General features: G+C 36.2%; 1 protein-coding gene across 2 annotated transcripts in view; it reads right to left on the bottom strand.

Annotated features, from left to right (window-relative positions):
* The window catches only part of CRIM1 (cysteine rich transmembrane BMP regulator 1), a 175,881-nt gene that overhangs the window by 30,369 nt on the left and 130,736 nt on the right, over nucleotides 1–14,776 (bottom strand). For both annotated transcript variants that reach the window (XM_071429511.1, XM_071429520.1), the window contains one exon: nucleotides 6,118–6,246. In XM_071429511.1, the coding sequence (XP_071285612.1) occupies nucleotides 6,118–6,246 (129 nt within the window). The remainder of the gene's footprint in view (nucleotides 1–6,117; nucleotides 6,247–14,776) is intronic.

Genomic DNA, 14,776 nt, shown 5'->3' with positions numbered 1-14,776 from the left:
TTGCAAACAGGACAACAAAAACATTCTGTCCCATGATATGTTAGCAATGCCTGCATTTGGTAGAATTAACTTAGCAGTGGAATATTTCAGATACAACACAACCTCTCTTACTCAGGTATGGCATCTCAGGGGCAATGCAGCTCAACAGGAATCACAGGCCTTTGTCCTAAACTCAAACCACTGTATGCATGATTTATTCCTGATTTCAGAGTGCTCACATCCCTACCTCACATGAACCTATGAGTATTTGGAGTGTTATAAAATATTGCCCAAAAAACCTCTAAAAAGTAAACAAAATTCAATTCCATGAATTGCATGTTAGCTCTAATAAGAGTCTTCTGCTCGAATTTCTAATAGATTGATTGTAATTCCAGCTCTTCTAAAAAAATAACAAAAACAACCAGAAACATTCTTTTTTTCTAGCATATATATGGTATTTAAAAAGCTCTAGGCTCTTAAACTGGGATATTTATGTTTTTCCAAAATATTATTTTACATATGGACACACTGACATTTGTATCATAAGGACTGAAAATCATCTTACTCAACAAAGTTTTGAAAAGGCATTCTATGTTGAAATACTTTTAGTTTTCAGTCCAGTAATTCACAGATAAAAAAAACAACTGCCAGAGAATATGAATAGATACATGACAAGAATTTTGTCAGTATTTCAACTTGGCTTAGGCTGGTGTCCATTTTTACAAATTTGTAGCATGGCTACACAAAGCTAGCTACATACCTTCACCAGTATTATTTTCTTGATGCTGAGGACAGATCATACCAGGAGAACTGTTTCACAGTACCTTTACAATTAAGCACTCCTCAGCCGTCCTCTCGGTGTGGATTGCTACTGCTGCTTAATCTTCGGGGGTGGGGATCTGGGGAGGCAAATTTATGAAGGAGAAAACTAGGTTACTTAACAGTAACTGGAATTCTCTGAATATATTGCCTCCACAGATCCACACTAACCCTCCCTCCTTTTGTTAGACTTAAATCATGATTCACAAAAGCTGGAAAAAAAAAATGAAGGGACTGGGCACTGTGATGCTAGAAAACCCTGTTTAAATAAATCCTCTTGTGAGTCCATTTAGGGTAATTAATTGGATATGTGCTCTAAACAAATCTAGGATTCGCATTCAACACATGAATTCATGAAAATGAAATTGTAGCAGTACTATCTCAAAGGTGGAATTGCTGTATAATGATCAAGCCTCAAGCATGCTGATTTTCTTTTTTTTCCACAAGGCAAGCCAGGTGAAATTCTTATCTGCTTCTGTTGCACAAGATATATTGTAAGCACTAACTCCAGTATATTGTAATCTTCAGAGATCCTGCCAAAGACTCAGTCTAGTGACAATACAGATAATATTTATTTGGCATGAGTTGCTCATCATGATTCCATACTCTTCAGGGAGCACTTCCACTATCTTGCACGTGTGCTTAGAGTTACTGCTTTTGTTCTACAAGATCATGTACTATTTTTTCCTGGTCTGAGCCTTAAATTTTTAGGAAACATGCTCCATCCTAATTTTCTATGGTTGTATTTCCTTAACTGAAGTCTTGCCTCTAATAGCTATTCCCTTTTATATCACTGCAGAAGGATAACAAGACATCCTTTTTCTCTCTTACAGAATTACTCAAAAATCTAATATGCGCTCTCCTTAGCACTAAGAAAGATTACCTGGATTTTTATTTTACAACTTTTATTTTCCATGTAATTTGTTGTAAAATGGAAGTAACACCGGAAGACAACTGCTACTAAAACAGAAAAGTGTTACCTAATTCATATTTTACTCTACTATTTCCTGGAATTTTGCATTGCCTGAAGTACATTTTGTCTGATTAGTATGCAGTTACTGTCTGACCTCAGTTTGACATAGAAATGAACATAGAATAAGTTTATTTAAATGGGAAAAATTAACACTGAGAGAATTTAAGTGTTGAGAACACACATCTCTCAGTATGCACTACATACAGAAATACAGGAATGAAATATTCAAATTTTGGCTATAAGATTGGAAGGTTAGAACTCTAACTATTGAAAAATTAATACACAAAAATGAGGAATTGAGATGTGTTTTCTCACTGCAGTCCTGCAAAGTTTTCTTAGGCATTTTCCCATCATCAGTCCCTATGCTTTTTCAGACAGCCTGTAGATGAACCTACCTAAGTTTTCTCAAACCTACCAATCCTGCTTTTGAATGCCTATGCAACTAAATAAAGACCCACATTGCCAAGCCCAAAGTCCATGCTGGAATTTCACTCTGCTTCATCAGCTATAAAGGGAGATGGTGTGACTTGCCAGAATATTGAGAACCATGGTTCTGGTGTGTGCTAGTATAGACTGAAGGATAACGTCTCCTTTTAACTCCATGGTAGAAAACGTGTTGTTCTCATTAAAGGAAAAGGTACCAAGGCTTCCAAAGTTATTTCTGTGTGTATCCATATGATGTGTTTTGGGGAGAAGGTGGTTTCATGTTGAGGGGACTGTGCAAACACATAATATACCAAGATTTCTTATTTTTGAATAGTGATTGCATGACTTGCTTTGACAGACAAAAGAGACCATGACACAAAGTGGAAAGTGATGCATTATAATGTGCAGGGAAAATGACCCATCTTCACCTTCTCCAGCTGCATCGCTCCATAAGGAGGCTGAAATTAATGAAGCTGGATGACAGTTGCATCTTGGAACCACAAAGATAAGCCTTCTAAATGATGCAAACAATTTTTTAAATTAACAGCAACACTAATTCAATTTTAGTAAGATTTGAAATGTTAAAAAAATATTAAACTCATACATGCTCACAGTTATATCCTGAAGATATTCTACATGTTCAATTCATTTGGGGTAAAATACTAGTCTCAGCCACAGGAGAGATTTCAAAGGGGTTTTTTTCCATGAAACTAATCCAGGGAACAGACAAGGCCTGCAGTGCAGACAGTTGCTGAAGAATGACTTTGTGTGCAGCAGCAACTACCAATCAGCTTTAAATCCTACGTTCCTTCAATCAGCAGGCATTATTAATCCTGTCATTAGTCTTCACTGGGGCAAGAGGAGTCCTGCCTCACAAACAGGAGACCACTGGTATTCCACAAGGACTCCTCCAAATGGATTTGTCTTCCTAAGGACTTCATTCCACTCCACTTCTCCCAACGAAAGTAAAGGCCCAGACACTCCAAACACAAGAGCAATTGCTGCACACTACAATGTTTTCCTTATTTGCTTTTTTCTGTTTGTGTTTTGCTCTTGTATCATCTCATACCATCCTTTCTTTTCTTTTTTTTCGGTAATGCCTTTTCTGTTTGTCCTACTTGTTTTAGTTTTATTCTTGGTATTCTGCAGCAGTTCTTCCTAGATTCTGAATTTTACTTTTGCCTTTTGTTGTCATGTAGTGCTGCTTTAGCTTCTTGATGCTTCTGGTCAGTATGATCATTCTTTCTCTCTCATCATTTGTGGCTCCATGTGTACTTACTGAACTTTCTTCCCATATAAGTCTACACTCTGCTCAGTGATATTTTTTTCCTCCCTTCTCTTATAACTATGATCTGGCTCTGCTACTTTTAAAAAAATATTTTATTTTACTTTACAGCATGTATTTTTTCACTGCATGTTGCTACACCATGTTTTTGCATTCACTGCAGAAATGAAAAGAAGGATAAAAGACAAAGTAAACTACTTCAATTAAAATAATGTTATAGAAATGTTTTGATTTGCTTCTCTCTTCCTTCTCATTTTGTAGTTGGCTTGAACGAGGTGGGATAGACTTAAAACTAAATTACAATGAGGTACCAAACAAATCTCATTATACTGTACTTACATAATCATTCCAAATAAACCTGTTTACTTATTTTTGGTAATGTGAATGTAAATGCAGGCAATAAAGAAGAACAAATTACACCTTCACTATGTTCTTCCACTTTATAATTTTGCTTTTATTTTGGCTGAAATAACTGAAGTATAACAAACGTCCAGCAGAGCTATCTAAAGATAAATTAACCAAAAATGAAACTTTATTGGAAATAGATTAATAGAATTAGGATATGATGACTTCAAATGCTAGTGTGGGCATGGGGGACTCCTTAATGAGGCAGTTAAATTTGACTCTGTTGAGCAGATTAGACCAGCAAAAAGCAAGTGGATGAAGAATAAAATAGTGATGTTCTTGAAACTCCACATGAGTTGACATGAGCTAAAGAAAAGATGTGTTCTGATGTCCTTAAGAGAACCAGGATGCAACTGAACAGGTTTGGACATTAAAGGATCTCAAAACACAGAGAGCAAGCACAGTACATTTTTCAGCATATCTGACCTAAGACTCCTCTCCTTCTCATTTCTCACACCCTCTTTTGTCCAGAGGAGAGCCTTGCAAGCAACAGACATTACTTGACAGAAAAATTCAATTTCTGTCAATTTGATTGATAACCACCAAATGATGAAGATTTCCAAGCTGTTATTTTTCTTCACTTCCTTAGAAAAGAAAGGTTTCCTCTTTCTAAATAACTGAGATTTTTAAGCAATCTACTAGTCACATTATTTAACTGAAAAAAAGAGATGATAAATGATGCTATTAACTTTGCTTCAGAAAATTTGCTACAGTAAAATGAAGAAAATTTCAAGCAAATCTGGCAATAGAAAAATTCCCCTGAATAGGTTCTTATGCACTATTTAATCAGAAATACTCTAATCAAGAACATCCTGAGACGTGGTTTGTGTCCATATGCAGTCTGGTAACCAGGGCAAAAGAAATCATCCTTTGGAGTGGTGGTGCGTTTCCAGTGCGCCATACTGGAGGGAAGGACTGCATGCAGAGGCACAGATGATGAAACTTGTCATGAACGTCCATCTTCTTGTTTGGGTCAAACTCCCCAATTAATTTAATAATAACAGAAGGAGAAGGAAAATCAAATTACAACATTAAAAGCAGACCTGAACGTTTCTAATGTTGTCCTTAGGAAGAACGAAGTAAGGCAAGTACGTGATAGCTTGGATGTAAGCTAAGGAAAGTCATCCTTCCATGAATACCTTTACAAAGGTATTATTTCTTATTTGCCATGATATTGTTATGGCTTGCCATATATTTACTTTTGTTAGGATGTCCTCTCCAACACCAATCCATTCCTAAAACTGTTTAGTTTGTACTGCTTAAGGATTTTATTTTGACCATTTCTACTTGGGACCCCTACAATAGTCATATTGGCTTACAAAGTGGCTGAGAATGAGAGGACTGAAATGAAAAGAAGAGAAACGGAGTAATACTTTGGTTGTGGAAGCCTTAGAGGTTGCAAGAAAGCTGAAAAACTACAATAACATTACAAAGAGCTCCTAGTTTGGGTTGGCAGCCACAGAGATGCATCCTGCAGCTGAGACTAGGACTCCACAGGGGTACTTTGTTGGCCAATTCCAAATGCCAGTCTGATACTGATTTATATTTCACCTGTAAACACTGAAGTCTCAAGGAAACACATAGAGAAAAAACATTTTTCTTGATACGCACTAAGTTCTCACAAGACACAGTGTTTCTCCTTTGGAAAGAAATCAATGTTAAAGCCTGCAAAAATGCTAACTAAAATATTATATATGTATATAAATAAATATAGGGATATGTTATAGAAATAAACATAAATATGGATACACTTGCATATATACGAACACCCACTCCCAAGAATATAATTTTCAAACATTTATCCTCAAAATCTAAATTTTGACAAAAAAAGCTAAGTTGAAAATAGGCTGTTTAACAATAGGATTTTTTGAATTGCAGAAACCTAGGTGCTCTTAAAATTCTGTAAAGAGAGGAAAATGAAATGTGGAATTCTCATAAGACTTCTCAAAATCTATATGAATATTAGGTCCCAAATTATTATCTTTTCTAGACAGCTGTTAATTTTTTACCTCAAAAGTCAAGCACTGTACATTTTCCTCAAAACACATTTTAAGCAAGAAAGCAATGTCAGAAATCAGGAACCAATTCTTAAAAGATGAACAACTATAAAGTACACATGTACCAACACAACATATAACCAACATTAAGAATGGAGCAAAACCAGCATACTACCATTTTCACATACAATTTGGTATAAAAGGTAGAAGCCACCATATTTCTGCATACTCACTAGTTTTGCACTGACAAATGCGACAACCATTTTGGTCCAGTTTGAAGCTATAGATACAGTCTTTTTCAGTCAAAGTGCAGTTCACCAAAGCCTCACAGGTGGGCGGACCTATTGTGATATATGTTGGCTCTGAAGGTAAGAAAAAAAGAACACATAAATATGAGCTTCTTCAATATTTTAATTAGGTTCACAAAAATCCATACACAACATAACAGTAAAATGAGTAATTTTAATTACTTTTGTTTGTGATGAATATTCTGGGTAATTTAGAAAAAATTCGATAAATGGACTTTGTTTCAAATGTACAGTCAACAAAAACAGCATGAAGCTGCAGAAAAATTTTGAAGTATCTAAACAGAAAAGGATTACCACTTTTTGTTTATTGTTCATTATGAAATCAGCTTTCCTGCTCATGCAGTTTCAAACTAAACGCAAAATACTTATTTTGCCCCCATTTCTTCAGAAGTGTTTAATCAAAATTTCATGCAGACTTTTTTGCTTTAGAAACTGAGCAGAGTTTCTCTGAAGCTGAATTGATTGATACTACCAAGCTGCACATCAAACATGTAACTCAGAAGTCAAATCGTTCTCCATGTGAATAACATCCCCTCTGCTGAAATTTACAGCAGAAGAGACTCTGAATACCAAAAGGGAATGTAAGATGCACTGCATGTGAAAGACCTCTGGAGAGCATTTATCATAGTTATTTATCAAAAACATCACTTCTAACAGTATACTTTGCAGTCCCAGATTATGCTTTCTGAGGTTGAGGAGATTATTGTCGACTGTAAATTATTTATCAACAGTATAACACTTACTTTTTGACACCATTTAAATATGCTGGAGTATGAAATTTGTTTTGATACATGGGTAGACAGAAATAATAACATGCTCTAGTATACAAAATTGTTAGAATAAACCAAAATCCAGACACTTATGAAGATAACAAGAAACCTCAAAATGACCATCATAAAACAGGATTCAGGAGGAAAGCAATATCTATCTTTTCTTGAACAACTTTTTGCTCTCTGAGACTAATTTTGTCTTTCTTGTGCTTTTCATAGAACTCAGGCACTGAAGAACCAATGAGTTCACAGTTATGAGCATTATTAACATTATACAAAATATTCAGGAAACAAAGATTGCTTGATTTAAAGAACTATGAGCTTCCATTCCAGTGCTTCAACTGTTTAAGTGTACACTTCTTCTCTATCTCAAAAAATGAAGATTTATACAAAATTGAATTTAAAAAGCCTTCCATATCTAAAGTGATAAATTGTGAAAATGTGGAGAAATTATATGAAGTGGAGGTGGCCACGTATTGCCAGCTTTCATCCTCAAGATGTTGCCACTTTTACCTATAGGCAGCTGGTCTTTACTTTCAGAGTAAGGGTAAAATATTATTCAATGTAGATTAACTTGTTAGAAGTATACACTGTCAAACAAAACACTGATTTCTGTGCCTATTGGCTACATTCCAGCACACAGCTTTTGCACCCATGTCTTCCAGTCAACTGAAAATTATCCTATTACAAGAATGAACTTTTCTGCTTTCATTGTCTTTCAGAATTTTCAGCTTTCATAGCTTCTCTCCAGCCTTGCTCTTCCCAACACAACAGTTTATGCAGGCAATGAACGTTTTTAATCCTTTTAAAATTAGGTCAGCTAACTAGAGTTTGGAATGAAAAAACTGCATTAAAGACCCTACAATTAAGTTAGATAACTTCAAACTTATCTCAGAGGTCATGGTTCAGATTATGCCCTTGCTGAGTAATGCTCAAATTCTCTTGCTTGTATAATTTCTATTAGAAAAGTAGCAATACATTTTAAAATATATAGAAAGTGTCAACAGCTTTGTTCATGCACAAACTGAAGTTGCATAATGGCAACATGTCTCTCTAGATCCCTCAATTATCTTCTTATTTATTTTTTCTTTTTCCTTTTTTTTTTTGGTAGGGATTTAATATAAATAACAAGCTTGGAGATCAAAGGATTGGTTTCCATCAATTCTTCATTTCACAGCTCTGAGTTTGCACGTGTAGTGTAGAAGAATAGTCATAATGAGCAAACTATTTCAAAATCCATGGATTTTCAAGCGACAGTTCTTTTAGTCAAAATGAAGTCTATGTAATTCTTCTCAAATCAGTTTAATAAAGTATCTGACTAAATCACATTCATGTCTAATACTTAACATTTGCAACTTCACCAAACCATTAGTTTAGGAATCGTGAACATATTGCTATATACCAATATACACCAATAACATGATAAATTTCATTAATTAATCCTGGCTGTTTAGGCCTCTGAGTATATAAACTAGTTCTGCAACCAAACTGATTTTTAGCATTGCTCCATTCTCTAACCGAAATATCCTAAACGTGCACAAGGCCAGAATGCAAGAGCTACCCTGAAGCTACAGTCAGGTCACTGGTCAGCCCCCACAAACATTACACTTCAAATGACAGAGGCCACAGGAATTTTGTACTCACAGGTAGCTAAAACCAGTACAAATCATAAGAATCATTACTGCTGCCCAGAGCAAAGTTCACTGACACAAGCCAGAGAACTGAAGGAGACTGCAGCTTTACCATCTGACTGCAGATGTGAGGTAAAACATGTTGACAAAAGAAGCAAAAAAACCCCTTACTGAAAGTTGAGATGCAGGTTAGTTAGTATTCATTGATCCACTTGGGTGTAAACTAAAGCTAGAAAGAAAGAAGACTGTTTCACTCCCTACCATTAAAGTCTACCCCTCAAAATAACTTCCCTGTAATTGCAGGTGTAACTTAACATCTAAGGAAACCATCCATAATTTTATCTATCTATCTATCTATCTATCTATCTATCTATCTATCTATCTATCTATCTATCTATCTATCTTCTAATCTGCTATAAGTTTTGGTGACTTTCCAAAACGCAACATCTGTATTTTGATGCTCCTTTGCCTTGGACACATGGACACAATTTTTGTGCCTTTGATACATGAAATAATAAGGTATTTCTTATAAAAGATGAAATTAAATGGTTGTTATATTAATTTGAAAAGTTTTTGTTCGTCCTCTATTCATTGTATTTTATTATTCTGTTACCTTCCACTTTTGGGCCAGCTTTCAGCATCCTCAGTGTTTCCAGTCAAGCTTACAAATCTGTTTCTTTTTCCCTTCTCTCCCTAAAGGTAAGCCCTGAGATACAGTAATTTTATATGCATGCCTGCTTCTCAATGAGCTGCAAAGAGAGGACAAAAGAAATAATTTCATTCCCTACCCCCACATGTGCAAAAATGCAGCCAGGAAAAAAAAAAAAAAAAATCAGGCCTTTTCACTTCACTAGGCAAGACTCAACAAATAAAGCCAGATCTGCTCTACCAGACTTCTGGCTATTTGAATAGGCAAGCAGTAGCTAAGCTTGAAAAAGCATGTACCACCACACGATCTGAACTGGGCTTTCACTGCTGCTCTGGGTAGAAAGGGCTGAAGAAAGATCCAGTGCACAAATGCACAGACAATGGGTGGGAAAAACGGGCGCTGTTTCTGCCTGTGTGCTTTACCAACAATGCAACTATACCATAGAAAGAAAGAGAGAAGGAAAAAAAGAGAAGGGGATTGAAGAGAGTCTGGATGAAAACAATGGATTATTTAATGGAGCACAGATTTTGCTGATGCCAAGCGCTTATATTTAAAGGCAGATTCCTATTAGAACACTACGCTCCCATATATCCTCTCTGATACCTTCTCTGCTGAATTTTGGTGCAGATTATCATTTTGCTTGCTGTGAGGTTGCTAAAAATATGAGAATTAAGTCTTTCCAATGCCATTTACTTAAAAACAATTTTTAAAAGCTACAGCAGATATTTCAGTCTGACTAGTCCACTGAAAAATACTACAATATGTGATCAAACCCTGAATCTCATCATTCCAGCCTGAAATCAAACTGCTTTCATGATCAAAGAACAGTGGCATTCAAGTAATGTCTGGAGCTCTCTTTGTGCTTAAGCACCTATATTAACCATACCAACACAAAAACTAATTGTCAAAAAAAAGAAGGTGGTATCAAGATAGAATAGTATTTTCACTAATTTTTTCCATCTAGAATACTGTAAAATGAGCAAAAACAATCCCTACATCCTTCTTTCTTTGATTTCTGAGACCTCCCACTTCTCCTGAGTGCCGTGACATAGCTTGTAGTACAAAGAACAGGTACTTTCTTCTGTTAACAATGTGAACTACTATAAATACATGCACAAGAACAAAGGATGGTCAATTTGGTCTAGTACTGAGCCCTAAATTTGTTATACTGAGGTACTAAGATACTGCTCAAGTATTCAGGTATGAAGAGAAAGTGGTGCACCCATGTTTCAGTGGGAGCAGGGAAAATTTGTTTCTCAGGATTACAATTTTATTATACACACAATTTGATAAATTGTTTTTAAAAAAAGGAAGAGAATGAAAACTGAAATATACCATTGACTGCTAAAGCCTTAGAAAACAAATAAAAATAAAGGAAAAAAACCAGGAACAATTTAAAATTTATTGCAATCTTGTTAACTTCTACTGTTAAAAAAAGATTTAATTATAATCATATAAATTACACAAAAGACAACTAACTAACTAAATAGGATCCTTCTTAAGCGTGGAACCAGAATGAAAAATTATACCCACCTTAGCATCATATTCTTAGTTCAAAATCTGAACTGTAGCCATAGAATTTGTATCAGAAAGCAAGGAGAGATTACACTTAACTACCCTTCTGCAAAGCCAAATATATTATGAGAGAACCAAGAGTTCAGTTTTGGTTTGTGTGAAGGACAAGAGGGACCTGCACGGCAGAAGCAGAGCCTGCAGGTACAAGGCAGTGCTGGTTTCCCTCCATTTAGCACCTGGAAGCCTACAGCTGGAGTAGTGGGCACCTCTGGGCTCTCAGTAGAGGAGACACACAGACACACCTGAGCAAGTGTGTGACAGGGCCACTGAGCTGGCCAGGGCTGCAGAGGTGGCACATGAGGACAGCCCCAAGGCAGGGCTGGCTCAGCCTGGGGAAGGAGGGTCAGGGGGCATCCTACTGCTCTCTACCACTCCTTAACCCCAGGGTACAAAGATGACAAGGCCTGGCTAATCTTGGACGTGGCTCCAAGCTAGGATGAGAGGCAACAAACACAAACAGGAAATGGGAAATGACAACTTGATAAAAGCTGTTTTGATCTTTCTTTTAAACCACATGGGTCATCAAACTATGACATGGTCATGGAGACTAGTGTGATCTCCATCCTTCAAAATATTCAAAATTTAACTGGGACAAGGCCTCGACATCCTTCTGTCACAGGACCTGCTTTAAGAAGGAGATGGGACTAGAAAAAATCTCTGGTGGTCCTTTCCAACTAGCACGACTCCATGAATTTCACTTTCATATAAACTCAGGACACTACCAGTTAAAGCAGCAATATCCTTGATGAATCCTAATCAAGGAACTGAAACCAGAAGACAAATATTTCAATTTCTGATGATTTCTGTATGCTTTTGCCAAGTACTGATTACCTACTTTTTGCAAAATAAGTACATGTTTGCCTAACACTATCTCTCTGAATCTACTTCATGACTTAAAAACTAGCTTTTTTATTCAGGAAGCAAAATTTCTTCCAGGTGTTTGTAAGAGCAATTCTCTGTTAAGAATTATTTAGTAACAGCCACAACCAGCTTTAATCAGTCTCATTTTTTTATTCTCCTTTAAGTTAATACATTATGCAGGCTTTACCTCTCGGCAAGGTATTTTTATTATTAATATTACGTGAAAAACAATCTCTTTGCTTTGTTTCATTTGGAATGCAATATGTTAACTGCAAAAAGGTTTTGTTTCATACTTTCAGTAATATCATGTGAGGGAAATAGCTACTCCATGGTTTTACAAAGTTGGTTGTAAGTAGGGAAGTAACTTGTATTCTAAGCTTCTTCCTCTGCACAACATTTCTTCTGACTAAGTGCAACAGAATAGGATTCTAGGATGTCCAACATCTCTTTTGTTTTCATAAAATGAAAACCTCTTCTGGGGAAAAAAAAAAATAAAAATCATGTTTTAAATAAGGAGAAAGATCTCCAGCATGAATAATAAAGAACATGCCCATGTTTGGGGAAAGTGAAATAGCTCCCTCTTCTGTAGTAATTCATAACACAGACTACACCTTTAGAAGAAGTAAGATGTTTTGTTCCTATGAAACCAGTATCAAATGACTCAAAGAAATTAAAAATCAGTGCATTCAAGCATTTACCATTAAAAAAAAGAAAAAAAAAAAACCCAAATAAACTGTAGTCTAACTTTTTACCTAATGTTTTAAGTGATAACTGGCTCAAAACTGGGCCTGAAGGGTGTGCTGCTCAACAGCCTTTCATTTGAGTCTGCATACTTGTTTAAATTTTGTCTACTGTCCAAAAAAGTTAACTGCAGCCTACTAAGCAGCAGCATGTGTGTTTACTTAAGCTTCCTGTAAAAACATTCATATCATTCCAAGAGTGACTAAATGTTTTCCATCCTCATAGTTCGCATTCCAGCCCTCCCCGCCCCTCCAATTCATTACATGAAAAATATCAGTCCTGAGTCCTGGGCTAAAGAATTTCCTTCCTGGGTTTGAAATACCTAATGCCTCACAGGAAATTTTTTCCCAGAATTAAGCTGTGTCGGCTATCAGGGTTCAACAATTCAGCATCACATAACAATTTATAAATGTATGCAAGGACTTAGGTGACACAATTTTCTAATGTCACAAGTAACTCTGAAAATACATTCATTGATACCTCCAAACACATAGTTCAGTTTGGCAGCCTTTTGTCTCAAATGTTATTCATGCTGCCAACCTGAAACTACTAAATATGTATTTTTTTCTTTGAAAGTAACTATTATAATCAAAGACTATTTATTGCTGCAGAGTAAAGAAGCTGGGGGTATACATACATGTCTTTTTTTGCAGTGATGCAATCAAAATACATACTTTCTACTCTCAAAATGTGAAGTTAAAAACCTTTTGTCTGTAATAATCAATTCTAGAAGTTTTTGGTTTAACAGGCACGTCAAATGAATTTTAATGTTGATAAGAACTTTTTTTGACAATTTTCAGTGGAATGACACTAAGAAACAACCACCTTGTTGAAGCAGAATCAATTAAGTCTATCAAGAATTGTTAAAATACATTAAGAAGGCCATTCCCTTATTTTTACTAGGTGAAGATAAACACTAAATTAGTGTACATCTGAGGCAAATCTATGAAAACCATTGGTGCTGAAAAAAATGAGGAGGATCCATGAGGTTCTTCGTAAGTGAGACATCCTCTGACACATATTCATTAGGATTCTCTGGTTATTTATGCTTTCAGCAGTCTTCCACTGAATTCAACAATGAATCACTGAAAACCATGAAAATGTTATTCCATACTTGTAAAGTCTTCCTGAATTTCACTGGCTTGCCCTGGCCAGTTTGGTTACATCATACAGTGGTTCCACAGGCTCAGCTTCCTTCTCTAGAACCACTGTACTAAATCATGATCTGGCAAAGAGAAGCCCAATTCTCTGCAGCGTGGCTTTTGCATCCCTTAATTGACTTCGATGAAAGGGCTGGTTGGGAGCTCCAGCACTGCTGCTGAACAATAACTTACATTTCATGCTCTAAGGAGGACTCTGGGCCCACACCCCGTGTCAGTGAACACTGCTCACTACCACTGACTTCATCCTGAATGAATCAAATTTCTTTTCACTGGACTCTGCTGCCTGTTTTTACTTAATGAAGTGCTAGACACGCTAAAGGAACTGAACTGAATTACATCTCAGCTAGAGTTTGGATTCCTTTATTGATGAAAATGTTAATTTCTTTTTGTGAAGATAAAGTGTCAGCCATAATGACAGCAAAGTACTGTGGGTCTTATTCATGAAAATCCTCTGAGGGGATTTTGTTTAACACTTAATTTCTCATTCACAGCTTATGCTGGCACCCAGCCACTTGTACCTGAGGGCTCTCTTGCAGAAGGACATGCTGTGAGATAACCAATTACTGAGTATCAGCTTTCTCTATGAATAGCCCGAGCCTCTGAGAGATCCAAGGGAATAGAAGCAACCACAGACCTCCCTAAAGGACATTTTTGGCATCAATGCCAGTGCTGAATGCTTGTATTTATTATCTTGTTAAAAAAAAATAAAATCATTCTATCCTAACCAATATTTTCTTCCTGTGAACACAGCTATTATTCCAATTTGCAGATGGATGTCTGCAGATGGCCCAAAGGTAACAGTATTTTCTATCACTGTAGCTTCTTTAGTATTATTCCCATGCTATTATATATTCATACGGTATATTCTCTCTTTTTTTGTAAAATTTGTTAAAAATGTAATTGCTATTTAAACCATAGTAATGTTACTTAGAAAGCAAAGTTGTTAGCCCAGCAAGAAGCAAGCAGTAAGCAGCAGTACTAACTGCCAATTTAGCTGACTGCCAATAGATCTGGTTAGCTGCAATGGAACAGGAGCCCTGACCAGTCCCCATGAAGAGCTGGTCTGAGCCAAAAGAAGTGTGAGCATATATAAAAATTTTGCAGTCCCTTATGGCACTTGAAAAGCCCCTTTCTCCCCTCTACCTAGCTGTCTGTTTTAATCTGAAGAAATGTGATCCCTTCCTTGTGCTGCAA

Source organism: Agelaius tricolor, unplaced genomic scaffold (assembly GCF_023055355.1).
Source record: "Agelaius tricolor isolate 1412-34295 unplaced genomic scaffold, bAgeTri1.0.p SCAF_1, whole genome shotgun sequence".
NCBI lineage: Eukaryota > Metazoa > Chordata > Aves > Passeriformes > Icteridae > Agelaius > Agelaius tricolor.
The sequence above is the reverse complement of the archived record's forward strand: the minus strand, read 5'-3'. Positions and strand labels throughout refer to the sequence as shown.